Here is a 16,268-nt window from a genome sequence, read left to right as displayed (position 1 = left end):
GCCAACTTGACACAACTGTCGGAAGCAGGGCCAGCATTCAACATGGGCCAGCATGTGGAACGCTTTTGACACCTTGTAGAGTCTATGCCCTGACGAATTGAGGCTGTTCTGAGGAAGGTACTCCTAATGTTTGGTATACTCTGTGTATAATAAAACAATTGATATATATAAAAAATACTTATTTTCCCTAATTAAAAATACATCTACCCCCTACGAATGTCAATTTATTATAATCCACATAAGAATTCACGAGACGGGCTGTAGCCTGCACGTAGCCTACATAGGCTACTTGAACTGACGCCCAGTGGACTTTCAGTCTAAGGTACAATGTAGGTACGGCATTGTATAGCCTACAAACACCATTTCCAGCTGCGCCCTGGCGGCAAATACTAAATATTCAATATTCATTCAAATCCTCCTGCTGCAGGATTATTTTCTTCCTGCGACGAAATGGTTCAAATTAAGATCCAACATCTGTAGAGCCCCCCTCACCCCCCACATACTGCTCTGAGGCAGGCCTCTGACCTGTTTTACACATACTGTAGAAGAGATGTAATGTCCAGAAATGCGATAGTTAAAACATTTATGATTCGATTTCAGTAGATTTTTTATTGGTGGGTTTAGGTGTTGATGAATTAATACATTTTGTTACATACATTTTCAGTCCTTTAGCAGACGCTCTTATCCAGAGCAACTATGGATAAGTGCCTTGGTCAAGGGCACATTTATAGATGTCAGGGACCTTTGGGCTACTGTCACAGCACTCTTAACCGCAAGGCTATCTGCCGCCTTATAATATATAAATGGATGACCTTTATAAAGAAAATGTATAAAAAAATACAAAATGTATCTTTAACATTGCACCATATTAAAGTAAGTAACATGGGGTTTGGTTTATTACATACACACACAGTGCATCCTGGTCAAAGAAAAGTTCAGACCAGGTTACAGATAGACCCCCCCCCCCCCAAAAAAAAAAACCCTCCAAACTGAACACACTGGGTAGACCTGAGAGAGAGAAAAAGGGTTATTTTCATGAACAACAACAGATACTTGTCCAGAGCCATAGAGTCATCAATATCCTGGTAACCTATGGAACTACATTGTTCTTACATTACACTTGATTTGGTATAGCCTTTGAGCCAGGTCATAACATAGAAATAAACTCATTGAAAATGACCAGTAGTTAATGACAGGGGGTGCCTTGTTACAATTGTTGTTACCAGGTCCTAGCCTATTTATCAACCTTGATATTACATGTGGATTCGATGGTAGTGGCACCTTGTAGTTACATGTAACAAGGTCAGATGTAGGTTACAGTTATTAACATGGTAATTCACAGGTAACTTTCAAATGTGTAACTACCAAAACATTACTTACATAGTTAAACAAGAAAATGTGTAATAACATCAGTAGTTACACCATGTGGAATAACCTTCAGCAAGAGGATGTGTAATTACACATTCATTGTTCCAATTGTGTATTAAAGGGACATTTCAACTTCATACTCATCATCTCCAGAGGAGAGGAAGATAAGTGTTTCCAATGACATCATAAACTAATTAGTAGACAATTAGTAGTGTGGAAGAGAAATGTAATTTGTTATCTTATTTTGTCTGAAGAAGGGACAGGTCATCCTGTTTCTCTTAGATTGCTAAATCTTACAGAAAATTGTCCCTTTACTTTTTTGTAGTCTGTTTTATAACTGTTTCTAACTTTCTGTGAAACGATCTTTCATAGCTCCTGCTATCCCGGGATGTGTGGGGGAGAGATCTCATGTCCTTGGTATGATTAGTTGTTCTCTTTCCTTTACTATCTGTGGTGATGAGCAGAAGGACCGGACTCATTCGAAGGGCATGTGTAACACCCCACCTATCCTCCGTCTGTGAGAACAAAGAGCGAGTTGAATTGGTTTTCCCATGCATGTTCAAATAAAGCTTTTGAATATTGAGATTGGACTGCCTTATGACTGGTTTTTCCACCACAGTAGGCAATGTCTACTCATAATTGCTAAAATCACACGGCACACACCCATGATGTCATTGGAAACACTTATCTTCCTCTATCTTTTTTTACTACAAAACATAGAAATGTGCCATTTTCACATAATGCTGATTGTTGGGGTGGTGCAGGGTGTGTGTCTGTGTGTGTGTGTGACCAAATGCAGAGACATAGGTAGTCATTTCTATCCCCTAAAATGAGAAAACAGAGATTACAGAGAAAACAGGATGACGTAGGCACTTGTGACATGACGATGTCATACGGACCACAGACCATTAGAACACCCATGGGTCCTTTAAACATTCTATAAACGTTGGTTAAATGTTCCTGTTACTTCAGGTAGTGGGTCTCATTCTGCTTACTTTATAGTGTTACTTGCATTATTCAAATTACATACATAAACATTGTAGAAATGTTGGGTACATCCTGCAAGGCTGGATAAACATTGTAGAAATGTTGGGTACATCCTGCAAGGCTGGATAAACATTGTAGAAATGTTGGGTACATGCTGCAAGGCTGGAAAAACATTGTAGAAATGTTGGGTACATGCTGCAAGGCTGGATAAACATTGTAGAAATGTTGGGTACATGCTGCAAGGCTGGAAAAACATTGAACATTGGACCTCTTTATAACAATCAGACAGGGAAGAGCAATACGCAACAAAAACTAAAAAGGAGTTTTAGTCATTAGATTTTAAATGAACAATCATGTATTACAGCAATGATGTTAAATATGTTAAATCTGTAAACGTATAGCAAAGTTTTAAATCCACACATTCCCCAAAAACCCCATCCCCTTTCCAGTGGTGGAAAACGTACCCAGTTGTCATACTTGAGTAAAAGTAAAGATACCTTAATAGAAAATGACTCAAGTAAAAGTCACCCAGTAAAATCCTACCTGAGTAAAAGTCTAAAAGTATTTGGTTTTAAATATACTTAAGTATCAAAAGTAAATGTAATTGCTAAAATATACTTAAGTATCAAAAGTATAAATCATTTCAAATTCATTATATTAACCAAACCAGACGGCACCATTTTCTTGTTTTTTTAATTTAAGGAGTCAGGGGCACACTTCAACACTCAGAAATAATTTACAAATGAAGCATGTGTGTTTAGTGAGTCCAGATCAGAGACAGTAGGGATCACCAGGGATGTTCTCTTGAAAAGTGTGTGAATTTGACAATGTTCCTGTCCTGCTAAGCATTCAAAATGTAATGAGCACTTTTGGGTGTCAGGGAAAATGTATGGAGTAAAAAGTATATCATTTTCTTTAAGAATGTAGTGAAGTAAAAGTAAAATATAAATAGTAAAGTACAAATACCCAAAACAACTACTTAAGTAGTACTTTAAAGTATTTTTACTTAAGTACTTTACACCACTGCCCCTTTCCCAAAATAAGCCATGATTAAAGCTCATTGGATGAATGAATGATGCCAATCAAACCTAGATCAAAATTCATTCAATGAGAAAAGATACAAAATAAACAAGAATAAAAACCTTAAAAAATATATATCCATCATCATAATGATATTGTCCATTAAAATGATATACACAACAGCATACTTCTCCTCATATGTGTGCATCTCTCTGCATGTCAGGATGGACATGACAGTCTGTGAAGATGTTAATGTGTGTGTGTGTGTTTTCTTTTCAGTGGCGGTGAACAAGGCAAGAACTCACCACTGAAATGAAAACCTATTTATGCAATACCAATGTCAGTCAGTGTGTGTGTGGACATGTTTAACTATACTTGTGGGGACCAGAAGTCCTCTCAAGAATTGTCCCAATTTTTTTGGACCAACTGGGGACATTTAGTTGGTCCCCACAAGGTCAAATGCAATTTCTAGGGGGTTTAGGGTTAAGGTCAGAATTAGTGTTAGGGTTAGAATTTGGGTTAGGAGCTAGGGTTAGGGTTAGGTTTTCGGGTTAAGGTTAGGGTTTGGAGCTAGGGTTAGGGTTAAGGTTAGGGAAAGTAGGATTTTGAATGGGACTGAATTGTGTCTCAACAAGGTTGTACAATACTGTGTGTGTGTGCTTGTGTGTGTGTGTGTACTTTATTCAATGTGGAACTGAATAAGGCATATGAATGTGTAAAAGCACAACCATCTGAGCTTGCATATGTGAGCAGACATCTTTACATCGCTGGCAGAAATCAACACCAAGCAGTGGTTTCCTTAGTCATTCAAATGACTAAGGAAACCATGCAGCACATTAAGCCAGCGACTGTCATGAGGAAAATACATGAATAAATCAAAACCACAGAGGTCAGACTCTTAACCATCTAACCAGACCTCCTCTAGGCAGGTCTATATATCAGTAGGACTATTGATAACTCATACTGTAGTAGGAATGTAGTGCTTTATCATTGGTCATGTATAGATCACAGATCGGTAATGCTGACGACTTCTAATTGGTCAGTATGGATGGGCTGTAGTGTTTGATCATTGGTCAGTTAGTTCAGATATCTAGTTTCAGTCAGTTGGCTACTGGTCAACATTATTTAAACTGGTTCTATGTGGTCTGGGTCTGACCTTACTCTGATCACCGTAGTGTTACTGGACAGTGGACATATACAGTGGGGATGTGAAGTTGGCCAACCAGAAAGCTACCCTGGGTTCTATTGAAGAAAACTCCCTAACGCAGCAGATTAGATAACAGAAAACGCTTTCATATTGTCATATTTTAGCCTTTTTCACTCTCCCTCTTCTCCCTCTCCTTCTTCCTCTCTTCAAGGTTATAAAGAACTATTTTTAGAGAAAACTCCATTGTCTTGGAGTGTGCAGACTGGCTCTTATTAAAACTTGTGCATGTGTGTTTGAGACTGTATTTTCTGAGAAGGTGCTACACATGGGATTTTCTTTTTTAAATTTCCCCTCAAAGTCAGACCAATAGCCAAGTCTGCAAAATTTGTATAAAAATGCAATTCCTTTTATAGTCAAACCACGCATATTCTATACATTGTGCTCTGACCACCTTTGTTAAGCAGTGACACCTTAACCCATCCCTCCTCTCCTCTCCCCTCCCTAACACCCAGATCTCTTCTGTTCTGGTTGGGCCAAGCGCAGGGTGAGTCCATCCCTCCTCTCCCCTCCCTAACACACAGATCTATTCGGTTGTGGGCCCCCCCAAGCCTAGTGGAGAGCAGGGTCCAGTCTGTGGTGAGTCCATTCCTCCTCCATAAGAGCTGAGTAAGTGTAGGGCCCAAAGACCAACCGGGAGGAGGGGTAAAGGAGAGAGGGATGGAGAGGAAGGTTAGGAGAGGAGTAAGAGGAGAGAACTCTATAGTCCAGAATTAAATATTGATCCAAGCCATGAGTTTGCAGCATTGGTTGTGGTTTTGAGTTGGGGGGGGGTCAACGCTCCTCCTACTCCTCGCCAACACACCTGTCCCCATTCCTGTGTCACCTGTCCCCATCCCCGTCCACCTGTCCGCATCCTCGTCCACCTGTCCCCATCCCCGTTAACCTATCCCCGTCCACCTCACTTGGACTTCTCGTCAGAGTCGGAGGCTCGGTGCTCCTGGGGGAGGGACATCGACTTTCGCCGGTTCCACAGCTTGTGGAGATCTCTGGCTTTGTTCTCGTTGTTCATAATGGTGCCACTGGTGCCGCTGTCCCGGAAACTGGCCAGAGGGGGGCGAACATTCACCCCCTTCACTGCCACAGAGCCCTCGATGGCTTTCTGCAGCTACAGAGATAATGACAAAGAAATAGTGGGTCAACAAAAGTGAAGTGACTTGCCCAATGCAAACCCAACCCCTAGCCTGTACACTTTGACACTTAGGGACTACGGGTCACAGTTATTGAGTACCAGTCAATTTGGGATTGAGTATAAATTAGGCTTGGTATCAGAGAGGACAGCTCAATCTGTACAGTGACCAATAATGTATGTAATCCCTGGATTGCTGATGCTATGTATTTGCCAATGAAAGACTGAAGCCACCGGCCAGCCATATTGGCACTCCCCAGAAGGAGCAATCCTCCATAGGAATGAATGGAATTTTACAGTATTTCAATGAAATGATTCAAGGACAAAATTACATCTATTTAAGTATTCTTCGTTGTAGTGGGGTTGCAAAACTACCGGTCATTTACCAAAGTTACTGGAATCTGGTAATTAACAGAAAATCTATAGGAATCTATCGTAACTTTGGTCATTTATACTTGAAAAACATGAATACAATTGTTAAATTACGAACCTAGCTGGTTTAGACACAGAAAAAGCAAGCAACCTTCCCGCTAGCCATGATTGGCTGAGATAATGAGTTGGCTGGACATGCCGAGAGATGAGTTTGGATTGGTCTGCCATATAGCAAACTTCTGTCTATTTGAGCTGGTCAGTATGTGTAGGTAATCCTGTCTAACACGGCTTTAAAAAAAATATGTATTGCTTAGTAGAAATGCATAAGTGTTGCTCTCCACTTTCTGGAGGACCAAGTTTTGAAATCAGTGGAATTAGAGTATGATAGCTAAGGAGATGGAGAAAACACCTGTCTCCGGATTACATCTTCAAACTAAGGGAAACCATGGCACCCATGACAGGGAGAAGCATCCATCCATGATGTACACTACCGGTCATAAGTTTTAGAACACCTACTCATTCAAGGGTTTTTCTTTATTTTTACTATTTTCTACATTGTAGAATAATAGTGAAGACATCAAAACTAGGAAATAACACATATGGAATAATGTAGTAACCAAAAAAAGGTTTAAAAAATATCAAATAATATTTTATATTTGAGATTCTTCAAATAGCCACCAAATAGCCAAATAGCCACAAAGCTGCCTTGATGACAGCTTTGTGCACACTTGGCATTCTCTCAACCTGCTTAACCTGGAATGCTTTTCCAACAGTCTTGAAGGAGTTCCCACATATGCTGAATTCTGGTAGTTTACTGGTAGTTTCCAGTAATATACCCTCCCTTTGCAACCCTAGTGGGAACAGTACTTTAAAAAAAGATACATGTTTTTATATATTTTTTAATTTGTATGTTTAGCTTACATAATATAATTTAAAAGTATGCATTAAGGTGTCTGTAATAGAATGAACACGGCAATTTTTTAAAAATTTATTAATAAAGGCATTTCTATAGCTTCCAAAATATATTTTTACAACGGTGTGGCAGTGCCAAGATGGAGGTGCGGTGGCTTCAAAACGGCGCCCCTAGTCAGTCATCTAGTGCACATATAAATCATTGACAGTCTTAGGCAAGTGTAGACCAAAGTGGAATGGTGATGTTTAACAATGGCAATATTACAGGGCGGTTGCTATGGTGATTCTAGGTGATAATATAGGGAGTGTGGCTATGCTACCATGGTAATAAATTAAAGATGATGAACAATGGTTTTTTGAACTCAACATATATTGGCCCCAACAATAGCCCTATTCAGACGTCGTCATATACTCCACCCCTCTCCTTCCCCAACCACGACAGACGCCTGGGAAACAACGCTTTCTAGGCAGACATTTCTCACTTACACACACATACACACCCTCCCCAGTTATTAGAAAGCATAAGGAGAGCTGAATGCAGCAGTGCTGTGTGACAGAGACGAGGAGAGGAGAGGTGAGGCGAGGAGAAGCAAAGAGAGGAGATGAGACGAGAGGGCGAGAAGAGGAGAGGCAAGGAGAGGTGAGGCTCATCTCACTGCTGTTTAACACCAAACAAAAGGCCTAAATGTCAGCCAGTGGAACAACACTGTGCTTAGCAACAATCTCCTGTTTTACAGCCAACTGACAAAGACAGAGTGCCTCCGCATGCTTTGTTTGTGAAGAGAGAGAGAGAAATATAGAAAGAACAAGAGACAGAAGGAGGAGAGACTGCAAGGAACATTAACCAGTCATTTGTCTCGCTGTCTGTCACATAACAAGGCACGGAAGGAGCGAAGGTCATTGATACTGATGGTGGTGACAGTTATGCTGATGATTGTGACAGTGAGAAAGATGATGATGATGGAGATGGCTATGACAATGGTGGCTGTTGTGATGTTGTAATCGATGATGATGATAGGACAGTGCCATGTTGATGTGCTCCACCCCAGGTGATCTGATCACTCACCTCTTTCAGGGACACCACTCCGATGAGTCGTCCAATGCTGGTGACGTAGGCATGGTCCAACCCCAGCAGAGAGAAGATGGTGTGGGTCTGGGGACAAGAGAACAATACACTTAGAACCAACATCTAGAACACTTAGAACCAAAGATTCCCTTTTGACATTCATATGGAGGCCCCTCTGAATCCCAAATCAGTAAACATCTGAAAGCAGCTATTAAACTACAGCAGTTAGTGCATTAGAACAGTCAGCTCAGTGGTCACTGGAGAGCTGAATGGTGTGCAAGCTCCTTCCTCATTCAACTAATGAAGTAAATCAGCAAGTCATCAAAAGTAATCACCTTGATTAGACTAATCGGGTGTCTGAGCACCACTGAGCTAGATTGTTGTGAAAGGTACAACATCCCTACTGATACTGTAAGCTGCTAGAACCTCAAGCTTGAGCCTAAACCCAAATCACAGGAAATAGAATAACCTTATTGTTATTTAAATATTTAATGCAATGGGAGTTAACCATTACAATGTACCAGGAAACAAACACATAAAACAGCATGCAATACACGTCACCCAGACTGATAGACGCAAGAGAACAAACACCAGTGTCCATAAGTCACACACAAATGTGAGTGTGTGTGCTTGCACTGCCGTGGCTATAATAGCATTAATACTGGACTATCCATCTACAATGCGCATTTTACAAAATAATCCTGGATTTAGTGAAAAGGGGGTGCTGAGCAGTATAACGGAGACAGACAGACAGACAGACAGACAGACAGACAGACAGACAGACAGACAGACAGACAGACCTTATGTAGTGAGGTGCGCTCCACCAGTTGGATGGGGGCGGGGTCGATCATGCAGTTGTCAAAGTTCACCTGCTCGTCAAGCTGCTTCTCCTCCCACTCTGCAATCTGCAAACCCGAGGAGGATAAAGAGGAGAGAAACATTCTGGAAGTACTCAAAAACTCAGACATTGGGCTGGCACAATTACCGTATAACCATGTAACCGACGGTTACGTATGAAGACCATCATGGACAGAAAGTAACTGTCATAACTGTAAAAAATAAATTGATAAAACTAATATTTTTTTCCTAACAAACAGTTGACTGAATGACTACAATTCAGCTGCAGCACATATAGAAATAGGTGAATAGAACAGGCTTGGAACCTGTAACCCTGGCAAGTTGACAGGTAAAGTCATGGGTGCACTCACAATGGCTACCTGGTATTGTGATGCAATAATTTTCTTTGTAATATATGCAGAATGTTAATTCAAATGATGTTAACTGATGTGGCTCATGTCTCAGAGCGAGTGACGTCACCGACTGAAATGCTACTAGCGCGCACCACCGCTAACTAACTAGCCATTTCACATCGGTTACAGATAGTTAGAAAGAATAAGATGAAGCTCAAGTAATATGGATAACTATTGAAAGATAGCTGATATGCGTTTTCTACATTGTAATGGACATGGTGCAACCCTTGGTAGGTAGACTGCTGGCAGACTGCGGTACCCCAAAGCCAAATCAACCCGTGCCCACAGGGGAAGTGAAATGATAGGCTACAATGACTTTGTTCATGATCATGTACTCCGCAGATGACATGTAACTATACATTTTATTTTGCGGGTGCCTTTTCATTACCTGGATAGACACTTGTGGTTTCTAGATAACTTTACACCAATCAAAGCAGTGGAGTGTCTAGTGAAGCAAAACTTTAGTGGTCAAAACCATTCATCTTGGGGAGACGGGGTGAGCGGGTTTGCAAAATGCTATCATCTCACGCAATTATACCATTAATAAAACGGTCAGATATATGCAGTATATTTTTAATACAGACTAGCTCAAAAATAAGTGAAAATTGACAAATTATCCAATGGATTTTGTTAATTTTCTGGGGGGGAAAAACATACATTTGCACCGTCCATGGCTCAGGCGGCCAAGTGGAGACTCATCTCAGTCACAAAGAGGAATAACTTTGCAGCTATTTCTGATTAATAAACCATGTCATGCTGGTGGGTGGCAACATTCAAATAAAACCCAGTGCTGAAATGAAACGTAGGCTGAAAATAATTTCTTCATCATATCATAGGAAAAGATACTGCATTCACAAGGATTTGCACGAAATGGGCTTTCCGGATTTGTCTCTTCAAGCCCAAATATGTCATACTTTGACTAAAACCATGATTTATTGACTTCAATCGTTGTGCAACATCATGGGTAAACATCGTATTTCAGTTGAAAAAAGTTTTATGGTGGGGCATTCATTAACATTTCAGAAGAGAAAATCATTCCTTTTGGAATAGACATTAAACTAAGGTGATTGTTACCTATATGGGCTTCTGCAAATCTAAATGCTAATAGTTGAGCAAATATGAGAGTGACATGCATAATAAGCATGGTAGCAGTTGAAATGGAAACGTGAGATTAAAGAAATGATAGATTATGGAATGCAGTGAAAAAATCTCCGAATATTTCAATTGAGGTACCACCAATAATTCCTGCATTAATCTAAAATCCAATCATTCCTAATACCAACCAAATCACTTTGCAAACCCCAATGCTAATTTAAATCCCTACCCAAACATCAACCCTAATCTCAATCCCTATCCAAACTCCACTTCCTTTAAGCCTAGGTGGTTTCCTCTTTTGTGTGGCTACACAGTGTCTGGCTGTGGTCCCTGGTGCAGAGATAATAGATGCCCATAGAGATTCCAGCTTTGATAAGGATATTCATACTCAGTGACTAATTATTCCCCTGATAACCAGTAAATACACTGTAGCGTAGACAGACAGCACTGACACATCCTGAGAGAAAAGGGAGAAAGAGGGAGAGAAAGTGTTATAGGGTCTCACCTCTCTGATGGTCATGTCATCATCCACATCCAAGTCATCCTGAGAGAAGAGGGACAGGAAACAGATCAACACACTTACACTGCAAACACAAACCAAGCGATCAATGGTTAAAGGTTTTATTTCTATAATCTAGCTATATGATGAATGGATGCTTTTATGATATGGATGTGTCATACATGTAGTCTATGGATATGAAATAAAATCAAGGTTTAATGACATAAAACCCTGAACTATTTCATTTCCAGATTGCTGTTCTCTTGACTATTTATGAATAACACAATTACCATTTTATATTTTGTCAGGGGGTACATACAAAATGTTATCATGTTGTATATGTTGTAATCATCATTGTTAATTCAAAATTGGGCAGTTGTTTCATCGATGGACATGAATGGCTGTTTGAGCGTAGCAGCGTTGGTAATTAGACAGTGTATCATGGTTTATGATGTCATTTTCCAGATACCTCAAATAAATCCTCCTCTCATGCATTATGGGTTCCTTGGTGGTTGTAATTGTAATTGCTCTGTCATTGAACAGGAGGATAAGAACTGCCCGTCTTACCAACAGGATGTTCTTCTGATTTCTATTGTCCTCCATAGATAGACATGCATGGACCCCCCCCCGCTCCCATCCCAACCACCACCCTTCCCTCCATCTTCAGTATGACATATGTTTTCATGGCAAGTGGTATGAACAACTATAGAAGATGAAAAGGGGAGGAGTTTGGTTCTGTGGAGGGGCGGGCCCCACCCACAAACCAGGAGAAGGTCACTGATTGGACACCTCTAATGACATGGCTGATGATAGACAGCGTAGCAGCATGCTTTGGTTGAACTGCGACGTCCCTTAAGTTGCCCGCAGCTTAACCACACCACCCTGACCATGGAAAGACCACGTTTGGACCACATAGACACGGTTTGTAGTCTTTTGGGGTTTAGGGTGTCATAGCTAGAGAGGCAGTCGAGTTCTCCACGACCACTACTGACTTCTTGACCAAGCAGTTTGCATTCTGACGATGAGGTCAGAGTTAAAACTACCTAACAGCCAATCAGAAGAGGATGAGGTCAGTAAAAGTTCACAGACAGGGAGGAGGGCGTTCAACACATTTGTCTCGATGGCACAGATCGGCATGGCTCAGCTCGGCACAGATCAAAGTCCACAGGCATGGACTAGCCCTGCAGCGGATGGCGAATGGTTGATTGGTTTGCTGACCAGTTGTTGGGCAGGTTCCTGGGGCATTCCCAGCATTTTTACCACAACGGATATCCTGATGCGCCTGGGTGGCCTCCTAAACTCAGGAGTCGCAGAGCTTGATGTAGTGCCCTTTATGTTGATGTTGACGTTGTTGTTCTTCCAGCGGCCAAAGACAAGAACAACGTTAACACAACATCTCTGCCACGCTGGGCAAATGCACCTCCAACTCTGAAGCTCCCCCAACTCTCAAAAAATAGAGTCATGCCTAACCTAAGTGGAGGTGTGGAGGCTTGAGTTGGAGGTGTCACTCAGAGAGATTGAACAGGAAGTGATTATGTATCGGAGAGTGATTGATGGTGAACTTCTAGAAGAGGGAGAGTTTGTATAGGAGGTAGGAGTGTGTGTGTGTGTCTCACCTCCAGGCCTTCTTTATCAGGTCTGACACGGAAGAGGTTCTTTAAGGTGCTGCCAGAGTGGTCCTGTGGACCTGAGAAAGGGAGAGACAGAGACTATTGAAGAAGCTCTAAGTAATTCAAAAAGTACTTAGTTGTTTAATAATTCACAAAAGTCTAAGCAGTTGGGGGGGTTCTAAACTGATTATGGAATTGTTTTAAGATGCTCATACTATGGATCATTTAGCTATTTGATTTCGAATTTTAGGATCCTTTCGGAATAAAAAATAAATTAAATACAATTATTTGAGAGACATGGAAGGAGAGATAGAGACCATTGATGTTGGTAATACAAGTTCCTCTGTGTGTGTTTGTTCTTACTTGTGGGCATGGATATCTCAGTAGGGCGGTCCACCACAGAGGGTCTCTTCAGGGCCGGCTTCAGTGGCTTCATGGAGGGGGTAGGGGTGGAACTGAAGGAAGACTCCTCTGTGGAGATCTACACACACACACACACACACACACACACACACACACACACACACACACACACACACACACACACACACGTTACTATTCATGGGTTGCATGTTTCGTCACAATATTGTGTCGAACGTTTGTTTGGGACTGATGCCCGACTGAGCATTCTACTCAATGCATTGTCAATGAGCGCTAATGAAGATTTCATCAAAAGTGCATTCCAGTGGCTTGGAAATACTATGACATTCAAAAGGAGGAAAATAATTAGTAGGAAAACATTTTGATGTAGCCAGATTAACTGAGAGGCCACCGGATTGTAGCTAGCTAACGTTAGCATTGCTAGCTATTTTTGATTAACTTAGCAAGCTAATGACAACATTGCCATCTGTCTAAAGTCAATTTGACGGCATGATAATGCTGCTAAAGTTGTTTCCTACTAAATATTTGACTACATTAGCAATGTCATCATATTTTTAGGCACTATAGTGTAATTTTGACGAAATAGTAGTTAGCCTCTGTCCAGAATGACTGGGCGGCAGAGGACAGCTTAAGAACGTTCATAACAATGGCATGACGCGACCGATTCACGGAGGTGCAACCTATGAATACACTCTGAATACATATAATCAATAGTACAGTTCATGCTGTACCTGTTGCCTAAATAAAGGAAACACTTGAGTAAATGAGGGATGCAAAGTATATTGAAAGCAGGTGCTTCCACACAGGTGTGGTTCCTGAGTTAATTAAGCAGTTAACATCCCATCATGCTTATGGTCATATATAAAAATGTGTAAGTCGCTCTGGATAAGAGCGTCTGCTAAATTACTTAAATGTAAATGTAAATATTGAAAGCAGGTGCTTCCACACAGGTGTGGTTCCTGAGTTAATTAAGCAGTTAACATCCCATCATGCTTATGGTCATATATAAAAATTCCCAGTTGCCCATTATTTTGGCTACAATGACTAGAAGAAGAGATTTCAGTGACTTTGATAGAGAGGTCTCAAAGTAGCATAGGGGGTTTAAATGGTGTGTTTGTGTGTGTGTGTGTGTGTCTGTCTGTCTGTCTGTCTGTCTGTCTGTCTGTCTGTCTGTCTGTCTGTCTGTCTGTCTGTCTGTCTGTCTGTCTGTCTGTGCGCACGCATCTCAGTCACCAGATCTCAACCCAATTGAACACTTATGTGAGATTCTGGAGCGGCGCTGTCTGTTTCTCGTTCTCTGTCTGTCTCTCTCTGTTTGTTTCTCTCTCTATCTCTGTCTGTTTCTCGTTCTCTGTCTGTCTCTCTCTGTTTGTTTCTCTCTCTATCTCTGTCTGTTTCTCGTTCTCTGTCTGTCTCTCTCTCTCTGTTTGTTTCTCTCTCTATCTCTGTCTGTTTCTCGTTCTCTGTCTGTCTCTCTCTCTGTTTGTTTCTCTCTCTATCTCTGTCTGTTTCTCGTTCTCTGTCTCTCTCTCTCTCTGTTTGTTTGTTTCTCTCTCTATCTCTGTCTGTTTCTCGTTCTCTGTCTGTCTCTCTCTGTTTGTTTCTCTCTCTATCTCTGTCTGTTTCTCGTTCTCTGTCTGTCTCTCTCTCTGTTTGTTTCTCTCTCTATCTCTGTCTGTTTCTCGTTCTCTGTCTGTCTCTCTCTCTGTTTGTTTCTCTCTCTATCTCTGTCTGTTTCTCGTTCTCTGTCTGTCTCTCTCTGTTTGTTTCTCTCTCTATCTCTGTCTGTTTCTCGTTCTCTGTCTGTCTCTCTCTCTCTCTGTTTGTTTCTCTCTCTATCTCTGTCTGTTTCTCGTTCTCTGTCTGTCTCTCTCTGTTTGTTTCTCTCTCTATCTCTGTCTGTTTCTCGTTCTCTGTCTGTCTCTCTCTCTGTTTGTTTCTCTCTCTATCTCTGTCTGTTTCTCGTTCTCTGTATGTCTCTCTCTCTGTTTGTTTCTCTCTCTATCTCTGTCTGTTTCTCGTTCTCTGTCTGTCTCTCTCTCTGTTTGTTTCTCTCTCTATCTCTGTCTGTTTCTCGTTCTCTGTCTGTCTCTCTCTCTGTTTGTTTCTCTCTCTATCTCTGTCTGTTTCTCGTTCTCTGTCTGTCTCTCTCTCTCTGTTTGTTTCTCTCTCTATCTCTGTCTGTTTCTCGTTCTCTGTCTGTCTCTCTCTCTGTTTGTTTCTCTCTCTATCTCTGTCTGTTTCTCGTTCTCTGTCTGTCTCTCTCTGTTTGTTTGTTTCTCTCTCTATCTCTGTCTGTTTCTCGTTCTCTGTATGTCTCTCTCTCTGTTTGTTTGTTTCTCTCTCTATCTCTGTCTGTTTCTCGTTCTCTGTCTGTCTCTCTCTCTGTTTGTTTCTCTCTCTATCTCTGTCTGTTTCTCGTTCTCTGTCTGTCTCTCTCTCTGTTTGTTTGTTTCTCTCTCTATCTCTGTCTGTTTCTCGTTCTCTGTCTGTCTCTCTCTGTTTGTTTCTCTCTCTATCTCTGTCTGTTTCTCGTTCTCTGTCTGTCTCTCTCTCTGTTTGTTTGTTTCTCTCTCTATCTCTGTCTGTTTCTCGTTCTCTGTCTGTCTCTCTCTGTTTGTTTCTCTCTCTATCTCTGTCTGTTTCTCGTTCTCTGTCTGTCTCTCTCTCTCTGTTTGTTTCTCTCTCTATCTCTGTCTGTTTCTCGTTCTCTGTCTGTCTCTCTCTCTGTTTGTTTCTCTCTCTATCTCTGTCTGTTTCTCGTTCTCTGTCTGTCTCTCTCTCTGTTTGTTTCTCTCTCTATCTCTGTCTGTTTCTCGTTCTCTGTCTGTCTCTCTCTCTGTTTGTTTGTTTCTCTCTCTATCTCTGTCTGTTTCTCGTTCTCTGTCTGTCTCTCTCTGTTTGCTTCTCTCTCTATCTCTGTCTGTTTCTCGTTCTCTGTCTGTCTCTCTCTGTTTGTTTCTCTCTCTATCTCTGTCTGTTTCTCGTTCTCTGTCTCTCTCTCTGTTTGTTTGTTTCTCTCTCTATCTCTGTCTGTTTCTCGTTCTCTGTCTGTCTCTCTCTGTTTGTTTCTCTCTCTATCTCTGTCTGTTTCTCGTTCTCTGTCTGTCTCTCTCTCTGTTTGTTTGTTTCGCTCTCTATCTCTGGCTGTTTCTCGTTCTCTGTCTGTCTCTCTCTGTTTGTTTCTCTCTCTATCTCTGTCTGTTTCTCGTTCTCTGTCTGTCTCTCTCTCTCTGTTTGTTTGTCTCTCTATCTCTGTCTGTTTCTCGTTCTCTGTCTGTCTCTCTCTGTTTGTTTCTCTCTCTATCTCTGTCTGTTTCTCGTTCTCTGTATGTCTCTCTCTCTGTTTGTTTCTCTCTCTATCTCTGTCTGTTT

The 16,268-nt window shown here is 41.2% G+C and overlaps 1 protein-coding gene across 1 annotated transcript in view; it reads right to left on the bottom strand.

The window, feature by feature from the left end:
- Positions 1–3,176: 3,176 nt before the first annotated feature.
- LOC106613063 (chloride channel protein 2) overlaps positions 3,177–16,268 on the bottom strand; it is an 86,721-nt gene continuing 73,629 nt past the window's right edge. The window contains exons 18-23 of the mRNA XM_014214947.2: positions 12,876–12,993; positions 12,519–12,589; positions 10,909–10,947; positions 8,859–8,963; positions 8,059–8,145; positions 3,177–5,687 (exon numbers count right to left, since the gene is read on the bottom strand). Coding sequence (XP_014070422.2) covers positions 5,481–5,687; positions 8,059–8,145; positions 8,859–8,963; positions 10,909–10,947; positions 12,519–12,589; positions 12,876–12,993 — 627 coding nt within the window. The 3' untranslated portion in view covers positions 3,177–5,480. The remainder of the gene's footprint in view (positions 5,688–8,058; positions 8,146–8,858; positions 8,964–10,908; positions 10,948–12,518; positions 12,590–12,875; positions 12,994–16,268) is intronic.

Source organism: Salmo salar, chromosome ssa09 (assembly GCF_905237065.1).
Source record: "Salmo salar chromosome ssa09, Ssal_v3.1, whole genome shotgun sequence".
In the NCBI taxonomy this organism is placed as follows: domain Eukaryota; kingdom Metazoa; phylum Chordata; class Actinopteri; order Salmoniformes; family Salmonidae; genus Salmo; species Salmo salar.
The sequence above is the reverse complement of the archived record's forward strand: the minus strand, read 5'-3'. Positions and strand labels throughout refer to the sequence as shown.